Source organism: Geotrypetes seraphini, chromosome 2 (genome assembly GCF_902459505.1).
Source record: "Geotrypetes seraphini chromosome 2, aGeoSer1.1, whole genome shotgun sequence".
Taxonomy (NCBI): domain Eukaryota; kingdom Metazoa; phylum Chordata; class Amphibia; order Gymnophiona; family Dermophiidae; genus Geotrypetes; species Geotrypetes seraphini.
In genome coordinates, this window is record NC_047085.1 from 74,793,982 (window position 1) to 74,819,023 (window position 25,042).

The 25,042-nt window shown below is 42.0% G+C and overlaps 1 protein-coding gene across 2 annotated transcripts in view; it reads left to right on the forward strand.

Moving 5' to 3' along the window:
* Positions 1 to 24,540, forward strand: part of RAD54B (RAD54 homolog B) — a 184,633-nt gene extending 160,093 nt beyond the window's left edge. The window contains exons 13-15 of one of the 2 annotated variants that reach the window (XM_033933705.1): positions 1,151 to 1,217; positions 4,277 to 4,477; positions 23,797 to 24,538. In XM_033933705.1, coding sequence (XP_033789596.1) covers positions 1,151 to 1,217; positions 4,277 to 4,477; positions 23,797 to 24,023 — 495 coding nt within the window. In that variant the 3' untranslated portion in view covers positions 24,024 to 24,538. Of the gene's footprint in view, positions 1 to 1,150; positions 1,218 to 4,276; positions 4,478 to 23,796 lie in introns of both variants that reach the window. The other variant, XM_033933706.1, reaches the window with a different exon arrangement.
* Positions 24,541 to 25,042: the final 502 nt, after the last annotated feature.

A 25,042-nucleotide genomic window follows, 5' to 3' on the forward strand; every position in this document is an offset into this window, starting at 1 on the left:
GTTACATATGCTAGGTACACCACTGCATTATGTAAAGATACCAGAAAGCTGGAGAAGCAAAAACTTTAAGTAAATTGTTATTCTTCTAAGTTTTGAGTATTTAACCCTCCCACAATCTCATGGGCACTCATTTCAAGTTTCAAGTTTATTGAGATTTTGATTTAAACGCAATATCAAATATTTTCAATGTGTATAACAAAAATAAATTTTGGGAAATAAATAAAACCATTTGAACAATAAACATACAAACATATCCATAGATGATTAAAAATACATAAGGAGTACAAGGATAAACTACATTTGTTTACAAATGCGTCCTCCGTGCCTGCTCATAAATTTGTGGAATATGTAACTTGTCGCTCATGCATATTTTTTTTTTGCACACACCTCATCAATCCTTAGAGGGAACATTGATCACCACTATCCAAATATTTACCAAATCCACTTGGGTTCTGTCCCTGAAATGCCCTGGATACCATGGTGTAGTAGTCTATAATAATATGTGTTAATATATATGCATTATGTACTGTTTGTTTTTATTATTTTATGTATGTTTCATTGGAAACCCGCTATGTGTTAGGCGGTATATAAATTTTAAAATTAAATAAATAATGCTACTGAAAATTTGAGACTGACCCAGGTCAGCAGCATATATCTGGATAACAAGTGCTGCTATTATGACTATTATTATTATTTATTGATTTGATATACTACCTGTACCAACAAATGATCTAAGCACTTTACAATTAAAACAATTAAGAACTAGAATGCAAAATCTAGATAAATACTTTTAAATTCAGCCCATAGTAACTAAAAAGAACAAGGTCTATAGTAGAAAGTAGTGTTCATTTCAAACTATGTAGAGCATATTTGATTAAATTCCCCTCTTCTGATTAGCAAGAAGTTTTTAAAAAGCATTGCTTCTCTGTGGGTTCTATAAGCCACTTCCATCCACTCTGATTCCTTCTTTTTTTTTTTAAATCACTATTTCAGTACATAATCACTAAAGTTCAGTCCAGAACTTAAAATACAAACATACTAGGTCAGAAGAGCCTGAAACAGATAAATGTTTTAAGTCATTTCCTCAGTTAAGTAAGATTTATTTTTATGAGCCAACTAAGGTGTTTTGATAATATTTGTTTCACTTTAGGCTATGGCTAGAGTGTGGAGGGATGGACAGAAACATATGGTGCATATCTACAGACTCCTAACCACAGGTTAGAAAGTTCTTTACAAACAGCCTGAAGAAATGCGTTTGTACTTATTCCTATATTCAGTAATTGAAAATATGCCTATATACATAAATTCAGTAATTGAAAATATGCCTATATACATACATATTTGTACTGGAAAAAACTTGTACTTAGAAAATGAAATAAATAAATATTTGTTGTTTGTAATAAATTTGTTGTTTGTAATAAATTTAATTTGTTGTTTGTAATAAATTTGTTGTTTGTAATAAAGGGAGTAAACAATAAGATCACATCATAAATACTTTTGTTTTTTTACCTAAACCAGTGGCCGGCAAACCGTGGCTCGCGAGCCACATGCGGCTCTTTAGCCACTTGAGTGCAGGTCGGGCTCTGCTAGCTAGAGTAGAGGTGCCCAACCTGCTTCCCTTCCCTGTAAAGAGGACGCTGAAGCGCCGGGCCGACCAATCTTCCCCACCCGACTTCAATTCTGACGTCGGAGAGGAAGTTCCAGGCCAGCCAATCACTGCCTGGCTGGCCCGGAACTTCCTCTCCGACGGTAGAATTGACGTCGGGTGAGGAAGGTTGATCGGCCTGGCGCTTCAGCATCCTCTTTACGGGGAAGGGAATCAGGGAGAGCTCAGAACTTGGTGGTGGCCTGTTCCCTGATAGCAGTGGCAGCCTGTTCCCCGATGGCAGTTGCTTGGGGGAGGGCAGGGAGAAAGAAAGAAAGGGGGGCAGGGAGACAGAAATAAAGAAGGGAGATGGGAGACAGAAAGACAGGGAGACAGACAGAAAGGGGGCATGGAAAAAGAAAGATAGGGAGACAGACAGGGGGCATGGAGAGAGAAAGAAAGAAAGGGGGCATGGCGAGAGAGAGAAAGAGACATACAGAAAGAATGGGGACATGGAGAAAGAAAGAAGGGGGCAGGGAGAAAGAAAAAAAAATTAGGGGAGGGAATGAGATCTGGAGGAGAGGAAGCATATAGGAGGTTGAAAGAAGGGAAGAAATATTGGATGCACAGTCAGAAGAATAAAGTGCAACTAGAGACTCATGAAATTTACCAGACAACAAAGGTAGGAAAAATGATTTTATTTTCAATTTAGTGATCAAAATGTGTCCATTTTGAGAATTTATATCTGCTGCCTATGTTTTGCACTATGGCCCCCTTTTACTAAACCACAATAGCAGTTTTTAGCACAGGGAGCCTATGAGCATCAAGAGCAGCGCAGGACATTCTTCACAGCTTCTTGCGCTAAAAACTGCTATTGTGGTTTTGTAAAAAGGGATGGGTATATTTGTCTATTTTTATATAGTTGTTACAGAGGTGACATTGCATAAAGTCATATGCCTTGACCTCTTTGAAAACCCGTGGAATATAAATGATAATTAACATTTTCTCTGCATACAGTGTGCTTTGTGTTTTTAAAAATTTTATTGTTGGTAGATCATTTTGACCTGGTCATTTTAAAAGTAGCTCGCAAGCCCAAAAAATGTGGGCACCCCTGAGCTAGAGAATGACACGTCACTGATTGGGCATCTTCCTCCCTCCCCCTTATCTTCGTGGCAATTTTCTTTATTTTTGTCTTCCAGCTACCCGAGCCGGCTTTCATCAAGTCGCGTGTGGCTGCTGAAACTTCTCCTCTGAAGCAACCGGAAACAGGAAGTTGCATCAGAGGAGAAGTTTTGGAAGCCACACGCGACTTGATGAAAGCCGGCTCGGGCAGCTAGAAGACAAAAAAAAAAAAAAAAGAAAATTGCCACGAAGGTAAGGGGGAGGGAGGAGAGCTGCTGAAAGACATCTAGTAATCCTTGTAGGCTTGACTGCAAGGAATTATTTTTGTAAAATCATGTTTTGTTATGTGACTGCCATTATTTAGACTTTAATTTCTATGAATGAATAGAATGAAAATGATATAAAATTGTTTGCTTGATTTTATGCGTGTGTGCTGAATGGAAGTGGAGCGAGAGTGGACTGAGGACACTGAAGGGAAATGTGGAAGAGAAGTGGAGAATGGGGAGAAGGCGCTGAAGGGAAATGGGCAAGAGAAGTGGAGAGTGGGGTGAAGATGCTGAAGGGAAATGAGGAAGAGAGTGGGGAGAAGATGCTGATTTATAAATTGACAATTGTACAGAATATTGTTTCCTTTTATAATTTATTAAGTTCAGTATAAAGCTATTTGAGGCTTGTGTGGATGGGATCAGATGGTTTGTGGGGACGGGGACCAAGCTCACGGAGACGGGACAGGGACAAATTTTTTCCCCGTGTCATTCTCTAGGCTCTGCCATGAATCAATTTCAACTATGTGCGGGCGAGCGGGGTGTCATTAAATGTGTATTTTGTCATATTTTTATTTTAATGTAAAAATATTTTTGTCAATAAATAAGATATTATCTTGAAAAGAAATTTGGCTCTCAAAAGAAATCTTAATCATTGTACTGCTGATCTTTGGCTCTTTTGACTAATGAGTTTGCCTACCACTGACCTAAACCAAGCAGTAAATATACAAGAGGGATGTTCTTTCTGCGCAGCTTATGCTTACATGTCTGTGTTATGCTGTCAGCTTGTGACCTGGTTACCTAGAACAACTCAGTTATCTGCAAAGGATATGTAACCTTTGCTCTTGTAAGCTGAATATTGTATGTGGCCCATTGCTTCTAGGCCCTATGAAGTCTCCCTACTCTTGTGCCCTAGATCAGAATGTTCTATTGGTCATCTTTAGAGACCTCCTAGTCATTGTTGGTAACCTGTCGTTCCCCCTGACCTGAGAAAAAGATCTCCATTTTAGACTCAGAATCCTAAGGTTCTCTCTGCAATTCTTCTTGCAACATTCTCTTTTCACTCTATATTACATTGAAATATCTACAGAAAGTCTCATCACATTTGTACTCACCCACAATTAGTACAACACTCTTTATTTCAATTATCTATAATAATTTATTTGCTTATTATAAAGCTGTTGAAATTCAAGAAAGTGAATCTTCTCCTGCTCCCTGAAAACATGGCCAGCAGGTGTTATGACGGCAGTACAAAGGATATAGACGATATTTTAAGCTGATTTGATCTGTCTTGTTACTAATGCAGGTTCCATTGAAGAGAAGATCTATCAGCGACAGATCAGTAAGCAGGGTCTCTCTGATGCAGTTGTAGGCTTGGCAAAGACATCAAAGCACATTCAATTCTCAATGGAGGAACTAAAAAATCTCTTTATGTTGCACGAAGATTCAAACTGCATTACACATGATCTGCTAGAATGTGATTGTGAAGGAAAGAAAGTACATCAAGGCAAGTTATTTTCACTGGCATAATGAATCCAAATCTAGTTTAAAAATTGAAAAAAGTTTTTAGTGCTTGATTCAGTTTGTCTGAAATGATGTGGGATGTTTAATCTGATATAAAATGACTTTTTTTTTTTTTTTTTTTTTTTACCAAATCCATTTTTTTATTCAAACTTAATCCTTGCAAAAATAATTTATGTAAAAATACATATATTTTCACCCACTTCACAAAACTAATGATGGGGTGAATTATCCTGTTTACTAGTGAAATAGTGTATTTGAGATGAAGGCCATTGAGTACCCCAGCTCTCTCAAACCTCCCCAGCAGTCACAGCACCATAATCCTCTCTGTATGTACTCACCCCATAGCTTTTGGTGACTCCTCTCAAAATACTTCCCAAATTCTGTCTCTCTCCTTTTCCTTCCTGGCACACATACTTACCTCTCTTCCCTCCCCCACCCCTCCTCGTGGTACTCTGGCGTGTGCACATACCCTTCACTTTTGGTACTCCCAGCTTGCTGATCTTCGTTCCTCAAAGCCCCTCCATGCAGTACCTCTGGTGCACACAACCCTCATCCACAGCACTGCCTCTCCTTGCACATTCTTCAGCACATGTGGAGGAGAAGTAAACCAGCTGCATGCTGGGGTATGTCCTGTGCTGCACCCTCTTCAACCCCTGCCCTACTGACTCTGAATGCTGAATTTGAACCACAGGGCTCTAGGATGTTCTGTGCAGTTAAAATTCAGGTCAGAGCCAGCATAGCAGACGAAAGGAATATGGCCTGAATTCAGTTGCTCTCCTCCTTCACTTGAGTTGAAGCACTGAAGATGGAGTTGAGGATGTGAGTGCTGAGGAGAGAGGGCAACAGTTGCAGTTACTACTGACTATGTTTTCTGTTCAAAATTCTGCACAGGAAAGATAATTATGCAGAATTTCCTCTACAGTAAACATTTTCTTTTAGAAGCATACAAATTGGTTTTTTGGAGGCACAATCCTAAAGGTATGTATTATCAATATCAGGCAAGCAATGCACATGTAGAATATTTCATTCTTACCATTTAATAATGTACATTATAAGCCAGAGCACTTGCCATTAGAAATGAGCTTAACAAAATCATAAGAACCTAAGAATTGCCACACTGGGTCAAACTAAAGGTCTATCAAATCTTACATTCTGTTTTTAATGTGACCAATTTAGGTCACAAGTATCATTCTGGCAGAATCACCAAAAGTAGTTTGATTTCATGTTACCGACCCTCAAGGGTAACATAAGAATTGCCTTACTGGGACAGACCGAAGGTCCATCAAGCCTAGTATACTGTTTCTAAAAGTGGCCAACCCAGGTCCCAAGTACCTAGCTAGATCCCAAGTAGCAAAACAGATTCCATGATGCTTATCCTAGGAATAAGCAATGGATTTCCCCAAGCCATCTCAATAATGGCCTATGGACTTCTCTTTTAGGAAATTATCCAAACCTTTATTAAACCCCGCTAAGTTAATTGATTTCACCACATTCTCCAATAATAAATCCCAGAGTTTAATTACACGTTGTGTGAAGAAGTATTTTCTCCGGTTTGTTTTAAATCTAATCTAATCTAATCTAAACCTTAAGTTTATATACCGCATCATCTCCATGAGTATGGAGCTCGACACGGTTTACAAGAACTTAAAATAGTAGGTAGAGAGGAAGAAAAAAAAGGATTACATGAATTTATATGAAGAAGGGGGGGGGGGAAAGGGGGTGAAGGATAGAGTTACAATTTGCTGAAAAGCCAGGTTTTCAGTTGTTTGTGGAATAACTGAAGGGAGCTCAGGTTCCGCAACGGGGAGGTGAGGTCGTTCCAAAGACCTGTGATTTTGAAGAGAAGGGATTTTCCCAGTTTGCCTGCATAGTAGATGCTGCGTAGGGAGGGGAAGGCTAGTTTATACCTTTGGGCAGTTCTGGAGGAGTCGGGACTGGAGGAGTTGAAAGACAGTGGGATAAGAGGAGGGATGATGCCATGAATGATCTTAAAAGCCAGGCAGGAACATTTGAAATGGATTCTGGGGATTATTGGGAGCCAGTGAAGGTTGGCAAGGAGTGGGGAGGCATGGTCAGATTTGCGTTTTGAGAAGATCAGTTTGGCTGCAGTATTCTGGATTAGCTGGAGTCTTAGAAGACTTTTTTTTGATAGATTTAAGTAGATGGCGTTGCAGTAATCTAGTTTGGAGAGGATGATGGATTGGACAAGGATGGCAAAGTGTTGTTGGCTGAAGTAGGATCTAGCTTTCCTCAGCATGTGGAGGCTGAAAAAGCATGATTTTGCCAAGGAGTTGAGGTGGTCATTGAGGGAGAGGGAGGAATCGATAATGATACCAAGGGCCTTGCATGAGAATTCGAGCTGGAGTGTATCGCCTGTGGGTAGTGCGAAAAGGGTGGGCAAGTGTTCGAATTTTGGGCCGAGCCAAAGTAGTTTTGTTTTTGATTCGTTTAGTTTCATCTGTACCGAGAGGGACCAGGCACGGAGTCTCATTATGCAAGCTGTAATGTTTTCGTGGAGGTTTGTGAGGTTCTGGTCAGTCTCAAGGAGGACAAGGATGTCATCTGCGTAAGTGTAGATTGTTTCCAGGGGGGATAGTTGAAAGAGTTTCAGGGAAGACATGTAGATGTTAAAGAGAATAGGGGAAAGGGGTGATCCTTGAGGGACACCGCAAGATGGAGTCCAAGGAGTGGACATGGTGCCATTTGTGTTGACGGTATAGGAGCGGGAGCGTAAGAAGTTTGAGAACCACATTAGGACGGTGGAGTCGATTCCAATCTCGGAAAGTTGGTAAAGTAGTATGTCGTGGTGGACGACATCAAAAGCAGCAGAAAGATCGAATTGTAATAGGACAGCAAATTTGTTATGTGAGTGTAGTTGTTGTACCTTTGAAATTAGGGAAACTAGGAGGGATTCAGTGCTAAAGCTGGGTCTGAAGCCATGTTGGTAGGGGTGAAGAATGGAGAATCTCTCGAGATAGGAAGAGAGCTGGGTAGCAACTATGGTTTTTAGAAGTTTGGTAAGTAGAGGGATATTTGCTATGGGACGGTAGTTTGATGGTAAGGAGGGGTCGAGATCGGCTTTTTTCAGAATAGGTGACAAGGCAATGTGGCCCATTTTTGTGGAGAACAAGCCTGATAGTAGAGCAGAGTTAATAAGTCTCGTAAGGGAGGAGATGGCCTGTGCAGGAATGTTTTCATAGAGGTGGGATGGGAAGGGATCTAAGATGCATTTGCAGGATTTCAGTCTGAGACAGAGTTTAGAGATCTGGGGTTCAGATCTGGGTTCAAATGTCGTCCAGGATCTATCCGCTGGGATAGGGTTTGAGTCATTTGGAGGAAGAGAATTGTAAGAGACTGCTGAGGGGAAAGAGCTCCTTATGGTGGAAATCTTTTCATTGAAAAATTTGGCTAAGTCGTTTGCGGATGGAGGGGAGAGGGGAGAGGTGGAGTCGTTTTTTGAGGTTAAGTTTCGCCAGATGTGGAACAGAGTACTATTTTGATTTTTTGATCTGGTGATTTTTTCTCCATAGAAGTTCTTTCTTGCTTTTTTTAGTATTGTGTTATAGTACTTGATGTTGTCTCGCCAGGATTGTTTGTCTGAGGGGGATTTCGATTTTTTCCATTTCCGTTCCAGGGCTCGACATTTCCGTTTTAGTTTCCTGTGGTATGGAAGGTACCAGGGGGCTTTGTGGGAGTGGGAGATAGATTTTGTAGATAAAGGGGCCAGAGCGAGGTAGGTAGTCCCGGAAAGGGTAACCCAATTATGCCAGTTGGACTCTGGGTCTGCGTGTTTAGAAGAAGGGGGAAGTTGGTTAAGAAATTGGGTCCAGAATAATTCGCTCGTGATTTTTTTGCGGTAGGTGATAGATTTTGTGGGCCGGGGTGGAGTACCTAGATGAGACATGAAGAAAGGGAGGCAGAAAGAGCCTAGAAGGTGGTCAGACCATGGGACAAGGTCCCAGCGGGCCTCTTCGGCAGAAGTTTTTTGCTCAGTCAGGTCGAGGAAGCTAATGATGTCTAGTGTATGTCCTTTATCATGGGTAGGTGTGGGTGAAGGAGTGGTGAAGCCTAGGGAGGTAAGGAAGTCTATGAATTCAGTTGTGTCCTTACTGGTGTTATCGTCAAGGTGGAGGTTAATATCTCCTATGATCAGTAGTCTCTGGAATTTTAGGAAGGCTCTTGTTGTAGTCTCTAGGACAAGTTCTGAGGATTTATTCCAGGGGATAGGAGGGCGGTAAAGAAGCAAGATGCCTAGTGGGTGGGGGTGGAGTTCGTCGTTAACTGAAGCTAGTAAGAATTCTAGAGAGGTATGGCTGCCCTTTTCGAGGAGCTGAACATTGAAGAATGATTTGTAAAGCAGAGCCAGGCCTCCTCCTTTCCGGTTGATTCTGGGTGAGAAGAGGCCATGGTAGCCAGGGGGGGCAGAGTTCGTTTTGTGTGAAAGTATCATCTTTTCCGATCCATGATTCTGTGATGCACACGAAACCCGGATCGGAGTCATCGAGTAGGTCTTTTATTATTTGGGTCTTGTTGCAGACTGATCTGGCGTTACAGTAGAGTGTGGGGACAGGGGTGAGAGAGGCAGAGGTGAGGTTGGGTAGGTTGGCTGGAGGGACAGGCTTTAAGGAGGAGTGTTTTTGTAGTAATGAGTTCTAGTGTGTACTAGTGTGGGGATTCTGAGGCCTGGGCAGGTGTTGTTTGAGATTGTGGAGTTGGGGAGGTTGGGGGGAGGGATTTTTGGCAGTGGGAAGTATTGGTGAAAGAGCAGAGAAGTACAGTGGTGCCTCACACAACGGACGCCTCGCACAGCGCACGCTGCGCACAACGAACTTTATGTCTTGATTCGTACAACGAACTTCGTTTCACACAACAAAGTCGCCTGAGCTGCATCCTTCCGCGCAGGCACTGCGCTTAACTGCCCTCTCTCCGCCTGGCTCCCTCTTGCCCCCCCGACTCCCCGACACGATCGGGGCAAAAAGGAGCCCAAGCCCTCTTGCCCCGCCGATTCCCCAACTCCCCGACAATATCGGGCCAGGAGGGAGCCCAAGTCCTCCTGGCCACGGCGACCCCCTAACCCCACCCTGCACTACATTACGGGCAGGAGGGATCCCAGGCCCTCCTGCCCTCGACGCAAACCCCCCCTCCCCCGAACGACCGCCCCCCCCAAGAACCTCCGACCGCCCCCCCAGCCGACCCGCGACCCCCCTGGCCGACCCCCACGACACCCCCAACCCCCTTCCCCGTACCTTTCTGTAGTTGGCCGGACAGACGGGAGCCAAACCCGCCTGTCCGGCAGGCAGCCAACGACGGAATGAGGCCGGATTGGCCCATCCGTCCCAAAGCTCCGCCTACTGGTGGGGCCTAAGGCGCCTGGGCCAATCAGAATAGGCCCGGGAGCCTTAGGTCCCTCCTGGGGGCGGGGCCTGAGGCACATGGGCCCAACCCGACCATGTGCCTCAGGCCCTGCCCCCAGGAGGGACCTAAGGCTCCCGGGCCTATTCTGATTGGCCCAGGCGCCTTAGGCCCCACCAGTAGGCGGAGCTTTGGGACGGATGGGCCAATCCGGCCTCATTCCGTCGTTGGCTGCCTGCCGGACAGGCGGGTTTGGCTCCCGTCTGTCCGGCCAACTACAGAAAGGTACGGGGAAGGGGGTTGGGGGTGTCGTGGGGGTCGGCCAGGGGGGTCGCGGGTCGGCTGGGGGGGCGGTCGGAGGTTCTTGGGGGGGGCGGTCGTTGGGGGGAGGGGGGGTTTGCGTCGAGGGCAGGAGGGCCTGGAATCCCTCCTGCCCGTAATGTAGTGCAGGGTGGGGTTAGGGGGTCGCCGTGGCCAGGAGGACTTGGGCTCCCTCCTGGCCCGATATTGTCGGGGAGTTGGGGAATCGGCGGGGCAAGAGGGCTTGGGCTCCCTTTTGCCCCGATCGTGTCGGGGAGTCGGGGGGGCAAGAGGGCTTGAGCTCCCTCTTGCCCCGATCGTGTCGGGGGTGCCAGGGACCACACGGAGTCACCCACCGTACCACCCGATTCGGGTAAGCGCAGGTATCGGTGGGTGGCTTATTTGCGGGGGGGTGCCTTATTTTACATTTTTTTCTAAAAAGGGGGGGCTGTCTTATTTGATGGCCCTGCCTTATCATCGGGGAAACACGGTAGAAAAAAAAAAAAATGAACAGTTAAGTCCCAGTTTTTGCCGCTGAGACTCTGCCCTCTCTCACTGTAAAATTAGACTCTACTTAGTCTGTCTTTAAATTTAAAAAAGTGTGTTGTTTTAAAAAACAATTATGTTTTTAGATGTATCTAAATAAAAATAATAACCAAAAATTTATCTTTTTTTATGTCATCTTAGCATATTTTATGCTACAGAACGAATTATTTTTTTTAACATGTATTGTTATGGGAAAACGCGTTTCACATAACGAACTTTTCGCATAACAAACTTGCTCCTGGAACGAATTAAGTTCGTTGTGTGAGGCACCACTGTAGAAGGAGGAGCCAGGAGGGTGGCTTCATGGTGGGAGCAAGGAGAGATAGAGAGGGTTTGGGCAGAGCTTGTCAGGCAGGAGGTAGGAGAGATTAGTGCTGCTAGTAAGATGCAGGCTGATGGGGGGGGGGGGGTAGGCTGTATAAGAGGTAGTAGTGATGGGCAGGGCAGGCTAAGAAAGTGGTGGTAGAACTAGACATGCGATGACATGCGATAATAGTAGAGGAGTAGCACAGGCTATATATGCAGTGTCAGACTAAAATATGCAGTAGCTGGTTTTACATGCGGTTATACTTATAACAAGTGGTGACAGGTTGTGGTAACAAATAACATGCGGTGGTAGGTTAAAAATAAGTAGTAGCAAGTAGTAAAATGCAGCTATACAGGTAACATGTAGTAGCAGGTTGTACATGCGGTGGATGGCATAGAGGCAATTCGTGTTTGTATTAGCAGGCAATAGGTGCAGAAATATATCAGATGCAGATTGTAACAGAAAAAAAAAGGTCTGTGCAGGAATTTTGAAAAAAAAGCTCTGTGGGAGAGCTGGATGTCAGGACTCTGAGCACTGCTTATAGCTTCAGCAGTACTGGCCTTTCTTCAAGAGGGCCTGGACAGAAAGATCATGTACAGAAAGATCAAAAGAAGGTCTCCTCTGTACAGTTCTATGTGTACAAGTTGAAAAATAGTCTATAGAATCGCCCTCTACCACATTGACATCTTAGGTTCAGTTATCCAAGAAGACTGCAGGTAATACTGGAACTGGCACATATTTCCTTGGAGGTTTCCAGGTCACAGCATAGCAGAGGCCTGAAAGAAAGACATGATCTGCAATCTCTTCTAAAAAGCTTTAAAAATGGAAGCATATCAGCACTCTCTCTCCTCTTTCCAAATGCCTTTGCTGAACTCTAACTCTGTGCAGAAGCTTCAGCACATATGTCCTCTGTGGAATACATGGATATCACTGACAATAGTGCAAGAACTCTAAAGCGCAGATGGTATTCTCCCAGCACAACTGTCCCCAAATACACAGTCAAGTCACATTATTATGACCACTGCCTACTTCTGATGTAAGGGAGCACAGCCAATGAATGAATGCACGTGTTTGCATGCAGACTTTGTGGGTATATAAGGTGGGATGTCATTAAGTTGCATACCTTAAGATGCAGGTGGTAGGCCTGGCTTGATTTAGAAACCAAGAAAAGCAAGTCTCCTTGGCTGCTTACCCAATCATCATTAGATTTTTCAGAAGAGCCCTGAGACTCAGGCTACCAATCCGAGATCCTTTCCCTTCCTGGAATCTCAACATCATGTTAGAGGGTCTTCGGAGGGCTCCTTATAAGCCTTTGGAGGAAGCTTCTCTTATGGATCTTATGATTGAAGCAGTGTTCCTAGTTGCATTTATCTTGGTCAGAAGTGTCTCAGAATTGCAAGCTTTGTCATGCAAGGAACTGTATTTGAGGATCATGGAAACCTGAGTGACCTTGTGTACAGTACCTTCAGTTTTGTCAAAGATTGTTTCACCATTTCACATCTACCAGCCTTTAAACCTACAGGTTTTATGAAGGAAAACAAGGCTTTAAAGCTGCTGGACATCCATAGAGTTGTCTTGCATTACCTGGAACTGACTAATGAATTTTGTCTATCAGACCATCTCTTTATCCTAACCAAACAGTCAACCCGAGGCAGACCAGCCTCCCAAGGCCACCATTTCCCAGTGGATTCAGACAGTGATCTCCTCCACCTACATTGTTTACAGCAAACAACCGCCGGTGTAATTGAAAGCATATTTGACCAGAGAAGTAGCCGCCTCCTAAGCGGAATCGAGGGCAATACCTCCGGAAGAGATAAGTAGATCTGCGACATGGTGTCTCCTGCACGCTTTCACTAAATTTTATAGGGCAGATGTGGCAGCACAAGAGAATTCCACGTTTGGATCCTCAGTTCTGAAAGCAGGCTTATCTCTTCCACGCAGGACTTTGGGGACTGTTTAGGTATGTCCCTAAGGTTCAGCATACTACTCCTATTGCATTGGAAAAAGAGATTGGGTTCTTACTTTAATAATATCTTTTCCAGTAGATAGGAATGATATGCTGAACCTCCTGCCTGATAATTTCTAATGTACTGTATGTTTCACGGTCCTCTCCATAGCTAAGACTTCTTTGCCAGTCAAACTATGGGTTCAAAATCAGTTTGTATATAGAATCTAAAGAAATAATTGAGCTCCACTAATATTCAAGCTATTGCTTTTATTTGATGTGTTTTACTATTCAGTGGTAATGTTCATTCATGTATATATTACAGTTTCATTACTGACTTATAACGTTATATGAGCAGATCAGAGCCTTCATTTTGGGCAGTTCCCCGTGTCCCTCCTCCTGTCTTTAGAGCTCTTGCATGCTTTCGAACGAACTGAAGGGGGCAGCAGACTCCTGGGAGAAGGAGGAGGTTTCAAATACTGTGATTGACATCTCTCTGCAATATGCTCTTGAGAATGGACAGAGTACCCTAAGGTTCAGCATACCATTCCTATCTATTGGGTTCCAGTTCTCCTCTCTATAAGGAGAACTGTTCCAGGAGTTGGTAGTGGAACCCATGCGGGATGAGGTCATACTGGACTTAGTGCTTACAAACGGGGAAAGTGTTTCTGATGTTACCATTGGTGATCATCTGGCATACAGTGATCATTGCAGGGTACGGTTTAATATTAAGACGTATATAGAGAGGGCTTATTCAAAAGTAAAGGTTCTAGACTTTTAAAAAACTAACTTTGTTCGGATGAGGGATTACATCAAGGAATTGTCTGGATGGGAACATCTGGAAGGAGTAGAAATGCAGTGAGCAAAACTGAAAGGAGTTATTGTAAGGGCGACAAATCTTGGAAACTGCCCAGAAACGTTCCTTTTCCTACACCATGGCAAAACTATGGAACCAGCTCCGAGCTATAGAAGACCTACTACCTTTCCTCCTGCACTGAAACCTTAGGGAATAAACCCTAACGGCACTCCAACCTAACTGCACACTACCTTCTATCCTCCTCACGTCAGTCCAATTATGGACATTCCCTCTATAGCACACATGTCAAACATAAGGCCCGGGGGCCAAGTCCAGCCCACCTGGCTGTTTTTTGTGGCCCACAGTGACTGTGCCGCATCTAAGTGCCTGACCATGCAGCTCCAGTCCCAGTAGCGTTCCAAGCGCTTGGACGTGCTGCCACCCTCCCAGCGACGTTCCAAGCTTCTCACCATGCTGCTTCAGTACCCATTCGCAGGCAGAAGGTCCCAGTCCCAGTGTAAAAGCTAGGTTGGAGTAGGGCATGCCACACAAGTGCCTGACTGCGCCACAGGTGTCTGAGGGTGAGGAAGGATCTATACTTCTACTAAGACTAAGTATCTTAATAAAAAATTCAGCCTGCAACCTAGCCTGTGTTTTAGATTTCGGCTCCTTATGTGATTGAGTTTGACACCCCTGCTCTATAGCCATTGATCTAAACTCATGGACCTAGCCTCGATACTATCAACCGAGTACATGACATGACATAAATCCAATCAGGATTAAATACCATGGCTACCACTGCTACTGACCGAGTATCTTTGCTTCAAACCTAATGCCCCCAGCCAAGAGTGTGTGCTCATTCTAACCCTCCGCCGCAACATTTGATGTATATACCCGATGCTTTTCCCTTATAGAAACATGACGACAGATAAAGGCCAAATGGCCCATCTAGTCTGCCCATCCACAGTAACCATTATCTCTACTGTAAATGCGCTCTGTCCTCTCCCCTCCCAACAGTATACTGTATGTGCATGATTAGCCATGTACCTCTAAAATGTTGATTGTATTGTATTTCTACCCTACAATATAGAATGTACCGCTACCCCTGTACCCCAAACACTGTGACTATACTACTGTGACCCGTTCTAAGCTCCTGGTAGGACAGGATATAAAACTGAATTAAATAAAAAAAAAATAAAATAAAAAAGGCGACAGATCTTTTTGTGAGGCAAGTAAGTAAAAGTAAGAGGAAAAGAAGACCGCTTTGGTTCTCAAAAGTAGTAGCTGAGAAGGCAAGGAATAAAAGGTTAGCTTTCATAAACTACAAAAGATCGCATAAAGAGGCATAAAGAAGAAGACAGGGATGTTACCAGTGGTGTGCTTCAAGGTTCTGATCTTGGGCCTGTTCTTTTTAACATTTGTATAAGTGATCTTGCTGAAGGGCTGTCAGGTAAGATTTGCATCTTTGTGGATGATGCCAAAATCTGCAATAGAGTAGACACCCTGGAAGGTGTGAATGACATGAAGAAAGACCTAGCAAAGCTTGAAGAATGGTCTGAAATTTGGCAGCTAAAATTTAATGCTAAGAAATGCAAGGTCATGCATTTGGGCTGCAAAAAAACAAAGGAATGGTACAGTTTAGGGAATAAAGAACTTTTGTGCATGACAGAAGAGCGGGACTTGGGTGTGATTGTATGTGGTGAACTTAAGGTGGCCAAACAGGTTGAAAAGGTGACAGCAAAAGCTGGAAGGATGCTAGGTTGCATAGGGAGAGGTATGGCCAATAGGAAAATGGAGGTATTAATGCCCCTATATAAGACTCTGGTGAGACCTCATTTAGAGTATTATGTCCAATTCTGGAGACCGCATCTTCAAAAAGATATAAAAAGGATAGACTCGATCCAGAGGAAGACCACTAAAATGATGCATGGTCTTCATCATAAGGTGTATAGGGACAGACTTAAAGATCTCAATATGTACACTTTAGAGGAAAGGCGGGAGAAAGGAGATATGATAGAGATGTTTGAATACCTACGTAGCATAATTGTGCATGAGTCAAGTTTCTTTCAATTGAAAGGAAGCTCTGGAATGAAAGGAAATACTTTTTTGCAGAAAGGGTGGTAGATGTATGGAACAGTCTTCCAGAAGAAGTGGTAAAGACAGAGACTGTGTCTGAATTCAAAAGGGCCTGGGATAGGCACATGGGATCTCTCAGAGAAAGAAAGAGATAATGGTTATTGCGGATGGGCAGACTAGATGGGCCATTTGGCCTTTGCCATCATGTTTCTGTGTTTCTACGAACCTAATTTCTTTTTATTCTTTCCTATGAGCATTACTATGGACTTGTCCGGATTAAATTTATCTGCAATTGGATGCCCAATATCTTAGGGCTCCTTTTACTAAAGCACACTAATGGATTTAGCATGCACTAACTGCTAAGAAGCCCATAGGAATAAAATGGGCTTCTTAGCTCCTAGCTCAATTTTGTTAGCCCCTGGTGACTCACTAAAATTGATTTTTCATCTAAAATTCTGGGTTTTATTCTGGATTCTTCACTCTCATTATCTAATCAAATTAATCATGTTACCAAAAAATGCTTTTTCAGTTTAAAGATGTTTAGAAGAGTACGTCATCTTTTTTTTTCAGCAACATTTTGCTGTTTTGGTTCAGGCCATTATATCTCAGTTGGGCTATGGCAACTTGCTTTATGCTTGTTTAAGTAAATGTAATTTGAGGAGGCTACAGCTTATCCAGAATACGGCGGCTAAACTGATATATGGTAAACATAAAAATGATCATGTCTCACCTTTACTGAGATCCCTTCACTGGCTTTCTGGCTACTGGAGGATCTAATTTAAATGTGCAACTGTAATTTTCAAAATCCTATATGGTATTTTTTCTCCTTTGGTTCCTGTTTCATTTAATTCACAACAAATCTCGAATTCTAGGAGCTCTCAGAGATATAAACTTGGCTTTCCCACTGTTACATTACATTAGTGATTTCTATTCCGCTTGTGCCTTGGGGTTCTAAGCGGATTACATTAGAAGATGGCTGGTCATTTCCAGGCGATGACAATACAATTCTTTACATTACTTTACAAACTTTGCATAGCTAACTTTACATAACTTTTCGTATATAACTTTACAAAACTTTACGTGGAATTACTTTGCATTACTTTACATTATCTTTACGGTACTTGCATAACTTGCATTAACTTTACATAACTTATCATACATAACTTTACAAAACTTACGTGGAATTACTTTGCATTACTTTACATTATCTTTCCAGTACTTGCATAACTTACATTACATTATTTTACATAGCATAACTTTATATTACAGAAAAGCACGAATCTGTTTTTAAGTTGTTATATCTGACGTTTTGAGATATTTGGAGGAAACTGTGTTTCCAGATAAGAATTGACTTATCGTCCATTGCGACTAGATTAGATGTTGCCTGTGGAGAGGAATTGCAGGAGGTTGCGAAGGGTGAGAGGTTGATGGTAGATTATATTGTTGGGATGTGTTTTTTGAATAGAATGGTTTTGATATCTTTTCGAAACGCTTTATAGTCAGTAGTTGTGATCAGCAACTTGGATATGGTGGGGTCAATTTTCGCGACCTGTGTAGCAAGTAGGTTGTCATATAGTTTTTTGCATCTTGTGCCTTTGAGTGGGGGGTAGGTGAATGGGATCTGGGTTCTCCTTACTCTGGATGAGAGGTTTCAGTTTAGGCGGCTGTTTAGGTAGAGAGGTGCTGTTCCGTTTAGTGCTTTGAATAATAGACAGTAAAGGAATAAATAGACTGTTAAAGGAATAAAAACTGTGGCCAATATTTGTCGATCATTTTCTTTTTTATTTGTAAAAATTTGGAATGACCTTCCTTCTATAACACAGGTCTGCAAAAAAACTTTTTTTAAAAAGTTGTTTTGGTTATTCCATGTAATCTTTATGTTTTTTGGTGCGCTGAATCCAAAAATGACCTACAGTAAAACCTTGGATTGCAAGTAACTTGGTTTGCAAGTGTTTTGCAAGACAAGCAAAACATTTGATTAAATTTTAACTTGATATACAAGCAATGTCTTGCAATACAAGTACTTAGAGTATACACGCATCACATTATCACAACTGAGCCAATGCTTCTTCTCTTTGACGCTGCGGGAGTGTTATGACTGTCCTAAATGAGCAAAGTCTTGCAATACGAATACATACAGTATACACACGTCACATCATCACAACTGAGCCGATGATTCTTCTCTCTCTGACGCTGCGGGAGTGTAGTGACTGTTCTAAACGAGCGAGGTCTTGCAATACAAATACATACACTATACATGCGTCACATCACAACTGAGCCAATGGTTCTCTCTCTGACACTACGGGAGTGTAGGGACTGCTCTAAATGAGCAAGGCAATATGAGTGCATGTAGTATTTTGTATTAAAGTTTTGGGGTTGTGGAACAAATCGTCTGAGTTTCCATTATTTCTTATGGGGAAATTTGCTTTGATATACGAGCGCTTTGGATTACAAGCATGCTTCTGGAACGAATTATGCTCGCAAACCAAGGTTTTACTGTATTTTGTCATAGGACATCATGTTTCCTGACAATTTAGGTAACTATGTTAAATAAGACAATACCTCAAAATAAATGGAAATAGACTTCTAAAATTAAAGTTTATTACAATTTTTTTCATGAAAATCCTTTTTTGAACTGAAATGAGCTAACTTACATACACTAAACTCGATTCTTCTTCCCTGTGAGCCTCCTCTTGGTGCATTTACGCTTGCAAGTAGCATCTGGAATGTCTCTCTGAAGCATCCAACAGTAGTCTGCCATCATTGTAATGCTCCATTTTCCCTGGTATCTCCTTTCCATCTCTTTAATGTCTTGATGGAATCGTTCACTTTGTTCCTTACTCACAGTTCCCAAATGTTCAGGAAAGTAGTCAAAGTGGGACTGGAGGAAATGCACTTTCAAACTCATCAGGCAACCTAAAGCTTGAAATGCTTTCAGCATTCGTCCAACGATCTTTTTGTAGTTTGGATCTTTGTTATTGCCTAAAAATTTCTGTACGACTTCTTTAAATGCAATCCACCCTTCTTTTTGAGGATCCGTCATGGTATTGACATATTCTTGATCAACTATAAGCCTTCTAATGTCTGGTCCGACGAACACACCTTCTTTCAATTTTGCCTCCGACCTAGGCCTGGAAACTTGGTGACCGAGTATTTGAAGCATTCTCCATCTCTTGGAAGTGATTTTACAAATTGCTTCATCAATCCCAATTTTATGTGGAGAGGTGGTAGAAGAACTTTATGGGAAGGTACCAAAATTTCTCGGAGGACATTTTTTTCACCGACTGTTAGCACCCTCTGCTGCCAACTCTTCTTGGTCCACTGATTTTGTCGGTCTCGACTGTCCCATAGACACAGAAAACAAGGGTTTTTGGTATACCCAGCTTGTTGACCAAGCAGCATGCACAAGACCTTCAAGTCCCCACACACTTGCCAACCATGGTCTTCATATTTAAGTTTACGAAGAACCAATTCCAAGTTCTCGTAGGTTTCCTTCAAGTGTACAGAATAACCTATAGGTATGGAAGTGTAAAAACCACCGTTGTGTTGTAAAACTGCTTTGAGACTTCTTTTTAAATTGACCCAGCAAACCTTTGACATCGATGCAATAAACCAACTTGTGCGTGGGATGAACACAGAAGATTTAGAATCAGAAAATAATATTAAAGATTGAACTAGGCCAGTTACTGGGCAGACTTGTACGGTCTGTGTCTGTGCATGGCCGTTTGGAGGAGGATGGGCAGGGGAGGGCTTCAATGGCTGGGAGGGTGTAGATGGGCTGGAGTAAGTCTTAACAGAGATTTCGGCAGTTGGAACCCAAGCACAGTACCGGGTAAAGCTTTGGATTCTCGCCCAGAAATAGCTAAGAAGAAGGAAAAAAAAAAAATTTAAATTGAATCAGGTTGGGCAGACTGGATGGACCATTCGGGTCTTTATCTGCCGTCATCTACTATGTTACTATGTTAAGATGACACTCCTGGCAACAATAAATTCATGCTTTTCAGCCTTGATCCGAGTAACTCAGCGGCATCTTTGGGAAGATTCAAGTCTCTTACCAAATCATTCATCTCCTCCCAAGAAAACAGTTTTGGTCTTGTATCATCTTCAAAGTAAGAACTTGATTCATCATCTGGTTCAGGTATGACTTCATCTTCATCGGAGCTAGGTATCTCTTCCAAGGTAGCAGGGGACTTAGGTACTGATATATCTGTGCCATGGGGGATGGGACGAATTGCTGAGTGAAGATTGGGGTATGAAATGGAATGCTTCCATTTGGAATTAAACCCTTTTACATCGCATGAACAAAAGTAACAGTCGTCACTATGGTTCTTTTGCTCTCGCCATACCATAGGAATCCCATAACGGAAAGATTTTTTCTTACCCTTGAACCAGTTTCAGAGGTCCTCAACACACCGTTTGCATACTTTATGAGGCGCCCAAACTTTATCTTGATCTCCAATTTTTAGTCCAAAGTATGTGAAGTATACTTTTTCACAAAGTCTGTAATATTCTGCTGTTGCTTCAACACTGTATATTCACCACAGATGAAACAGAAACGGTCTGGCAAATTAATACACTTTCGCAGAGCCATAACATAACGGTTGAAGAATGACAAGCTAACACGAACTGCGATAAAAAAGTGTGAACAGCCTAGAACCAAGAACCTGATGATGATTCGTGCACAAGTGTGGACTGCAGGAGAGAGCAGCTCTTTGTCTTTATACGAGTCGTCACAGTGCTGGCCACGCCCCCCTGCACTGACTGAAGCTGCTGCTATCTGCCCTGAGTCTCCCTCCCATTGGATTCTTCTGGAAAGATTAACCCCTTCTACCATTAAAAGCACAGACTCAGGGCTGAGGCTTACACATACAGCATGCTGCTGAGTATCCCAGTAGTCAGACATGTCACTTAGAGCAGCACTTGCATTCACCCCTTTGCAGGGAGAGGAGGGGCAGAGATTGTTTACCTGCAAATAACAACAAAGGGCCAGAAGAGAACTAGGGAAATGAGGAAATATAATTTTTTTCCCTAAAACTTGCTTAGCTTATGTATATATTGCTGACCATCAGATTTACAGTGCTATATTTTTTTAGCTAACTCGGACAACCCCTTTAAGGTTTTTTTTTTGCATTTTATATCTTAAATGCACTTATGTAAATTAATTAATAGTAATTTGGACTTTAAATTTGGTTAAAATCCATAATATAAAAAAATTGATAAATTTGAAGACAATTTTGCATTTTGTGGCAAATCATGATGTCTATGAGTTTTTTCAATATTTTATTTGTTTTTAGCACACCAAAATACATAGAAATTAGATGAAAATAATCAAACAGCTTTTTAGTCGCAGACCTGTGTAGAGTTCTCTCTCGTTTACCCACTTTTCGTAAAGCATTAAAGACGTATTTATTTCAGAAATTTACTAATGATCTTTCTTTTTCAAATAATCAATCATAAAAGATAAAATTTTGGCCTAAAAGAGATAGATAGATTTCTCTCAATCCACATGCAGTAAAACACCTTTGGGCCCAATATTCACAAACAAACTGAGCTCTCAAATTTATGCTTCTAAATTTGTGCCCTGTTTTCAGCCAAATACATGTGTTAAGTTTAAAATTCATCTTTATATAGGAGCTTAAAATTTATGCCTGCTTATTTATTTCTCTAGATATATTGGCCTAACCTATGGGCCTATATTTTAATTTATCTGTGGATGTCCTTATTCCAGTGACTATGTGGGGCATAATCGAATGGAACGTCTAAGTCCGTTTCGTCCAAGTCGTCCAAAGTAAAAAAACAGCTTAGGACACATTTTCAAAAATACGTCCAAATTATTTTCCGTTTTGAAAATCGTCTAAGTATACGTCCTGCTGATCTGATTGTCCAAGCTGCTAAGTCAATCCTTATAACACATTTTTGTCCAACTTTTTGTCCAAGGTAAAAACGCCTAGAATCAGACCTTTTGGATGTGGGACGGGTCTGCAAAGTGATAGTCTGGACTCCCAGACATGGCACCTAAATAGTGGGGTACCTTACAGGGCACTGCTGTGAACTTCACAAAAAGGGTGCCATGTCATCATCTCACTACAGCTCCCTTATAGGTCATGGTGACCCCCCCAAACCACCTCCAGAATCACCTAGATCTACTTATCTACTACCCCAGTTGCCCTTATTGCTGCAGGAGCCACTTATATGCCAGTACAAAAGAGTTTTGGGGGTGTATAGGGGAGTGCACATGTTTCAATATCAATGCAGTGATTACAGGGGCTTATGGGCATAGGTCTTCCTCTCCATAGGTCCCTAACCCACCCCCAAGACGACTTAAGACGCCTCTGTGCAGCATGACTAGGCTTTCCTATGCCAGGCAGCCAGGTGGTGATTTTCTGGAGGCACAATTTTCAAGTTGTAATTAATATTTTTATGGGGTTGGGGGGGTTGGTGATCATTGGGGTAGTGTGTGGGGGTCTGTAGTTTGTGTCTGTAGTGCTTATCTGGTGACTTTAGGTGGGTTTTGGTGACTTAGACCATGTTTTAAATGGTCTAAGTCACAACGTCCAAGTTCTGTCTATGCTGTGCTGTATAACTTTCAGTTATACATGCAGTACGACTAAGTCTAAGCCTACCCAAATCCCGCCCTCGACACTCCTGAAACGCCCCATTTAGCTATGGTCGTTCAGCGGCACTGTGAAGGCTTAGGTCGTTTATAAATACATCCAAAACCCGGTTTTATTATCGGCACTTGGCCGTTTTTGACTGATGATCATCCAGGTGCCAACTTAGGCCGGTTTTTGGAGGTTTCTCTTTCGATTATGAGCCCCTATGAGTTTAATCTATTTACAGACACCTGAAGAAGGTAGTTTTCTGTACCGAAACACCTGTAGAGTTGACTCTTTTTTTACATTTACAGAACTGAATCTATGCTTTTAATAAATGTTTTTGTTTGGAAACATCTCTAGTTACTTGTTTTTTATGAGAACTATCCACGTAATCCTACTCAGTGTTTTCTATCTTTTAACCAGTTCCCAATCCACAATAGTATATTGCCTCTTCGCCCATGGCATTTAAATTTTACTTAAAAATTTTTTCATGAGGTACTTTGCCAAATGCTTTCTGTAAATCTAGATACACTATATCAATTGGCATTTGGGCTGATCCATGATTTGCAGTACTAGTCCTCATCCGATTTCCAGCCTTGTCTGATCATCTTTGCTTCTTAAAAGATCAGTACATAATTCAACACTCAGTCCCCTCCTGTATTAAAATTTGGCAGCCTCATGATCATTTAAGTTTAGATTTAACAAAGGTTCCTCCATGCACGGTCTCTAGGCCCAATATAATTATAATATTACTGTTTTGAATGCCATGCATGTTACCACAGTACCCAGTGGCGTAGTGAGGGCGATTGGCGCCTGGGGTAGTGGCACCCAGCATCACCACGCCATGCACCCTCCCCCACTCTTCACCGCCGCTTGGGTACTCTTCCGCACCCCGTGTACCTCTTGAAATATTCACTAGTGCAAGCAGTATCTTCCACCTGCTGCTCATGCCAGCCTCGACTCCCTTCTGACATCACATTCTGATTCCGTGACTAGGAAATGACATCAGAAGAGAGCCGAGGCTGATGGGAGCACCAGGTGAAAGATACTACATGTGCCAGCAAACATTTAAAGAGGTATGCAGGGGTGTGGAGAGGAGGAGAGGTGCCGGTGGCCAGGGCGATCAGCCTCCCTTACTACTTTACTGTCAGTATCTTCAGCTTCATGTGGATTAGCCCAAATGCGTTTGCTGTGTAGGTTATCCAGTGCTTCATTGTAACAGAACCCATGAGTTAAAATGCAATTTGGAAAATAGTTCTTTAACCACTGGTGAACAGCACTCTTATTTTACTCCAAATCGAGAAATGAGCCTGCATGAGAATTTTCTGTATACTTAGAATCTTATGTTTAATTTTGTTCATGCTTTTCTTCCCTCTAATTTTAGTTTCTGTGCAAAAATCCTCCATATATAGAAGCTGCCAGCTTGGGCAAAATCACAAAAGGCCAGATTCCAAGAAACATTTTTCCATGTCTGAACTGATGCATTGGAAACACATTTGTGGACAACTTCATAATTTAACTGACCCATTTCTTAAAATGGGGGAAGGAAACATTTCTTTCATTTTCCAGAATATAGCTAATGATCACAGTGATTCTAAATTGCAAGATTAAGAGTGACTTTGTTTTTGATTGAAAAGGAAAAAAGACATGATTTGTTCTCACAGCACAGAGAATATGAATGGGACGCATTGATTTTCCTGAAATAGAACTGGAGGTTTTTAGGTTTTTAAAGTTTAACATTGTAAAATTGTAAATTCTGTCCTATGTTGAAGTAATGGTACTTATCATTTAACTTTACTAATCTTTATAGTTTGTATAATCCATTTAGCTCACTGTTGTTCAATTGTTTTGTATTGTGAAATTGAGATCTATTATAACAGATAACTTTTAAGAAGAGTCTTCTGGTACATACACATTTTTTACAGAATATTAGAAAAAAGAATGTCTGAACTCTAGAGGACATTATTAGATAATGAAATGTTTTCATCAGTTAGATTCAGCAGGCACTAGACCAGGGGTGGGCCACGAGGGCCGCAATCCAGTTGGGTTTTCAGGATTTCCCCAATGGATATGCATGAGATCTATTTGGATACATTGGAGGCAGTGCATGCAAATAGATCTCATGCATATTCATTGGAGAAATCTTGAAAACCTGACTGGATTGTGGCCCTCGTTGCCCAACCCTGCACTAGACAGAAGACCACTGAGTTATATTATTGCATTACTTGAAAAAAATAAAAGAAACATTCAAATAAATTGTGTATTTTTTATTGAATAATTATTTTCTATTAGGAATAATGTCATAGGTTATGGACTTCAAGAAATAATTGCTCAATTACCTATCCTTGAGATGTCTTCCTCATGGACTCGAGACGCATAACTTTATAGGATGATAAAGCATACCAAACAAAATGCACAAATCACAATCTTTTATTTAAATAATGCTGCAGGTTACTCATTAATTGAAACGTGTACTAGCTGATAGCTGTCAGCATTCAGTAGTTTTTTTTAATGCTGATTGTTGCCAGCTAATTAGGCTAATGTTGGCCAATGGGCTGTTATGGGTCCTGGCCGATATTCAGCCAGGGCCTGCATAAGACAGTTATGCGGTTCTGGTTGAATATTGGCCA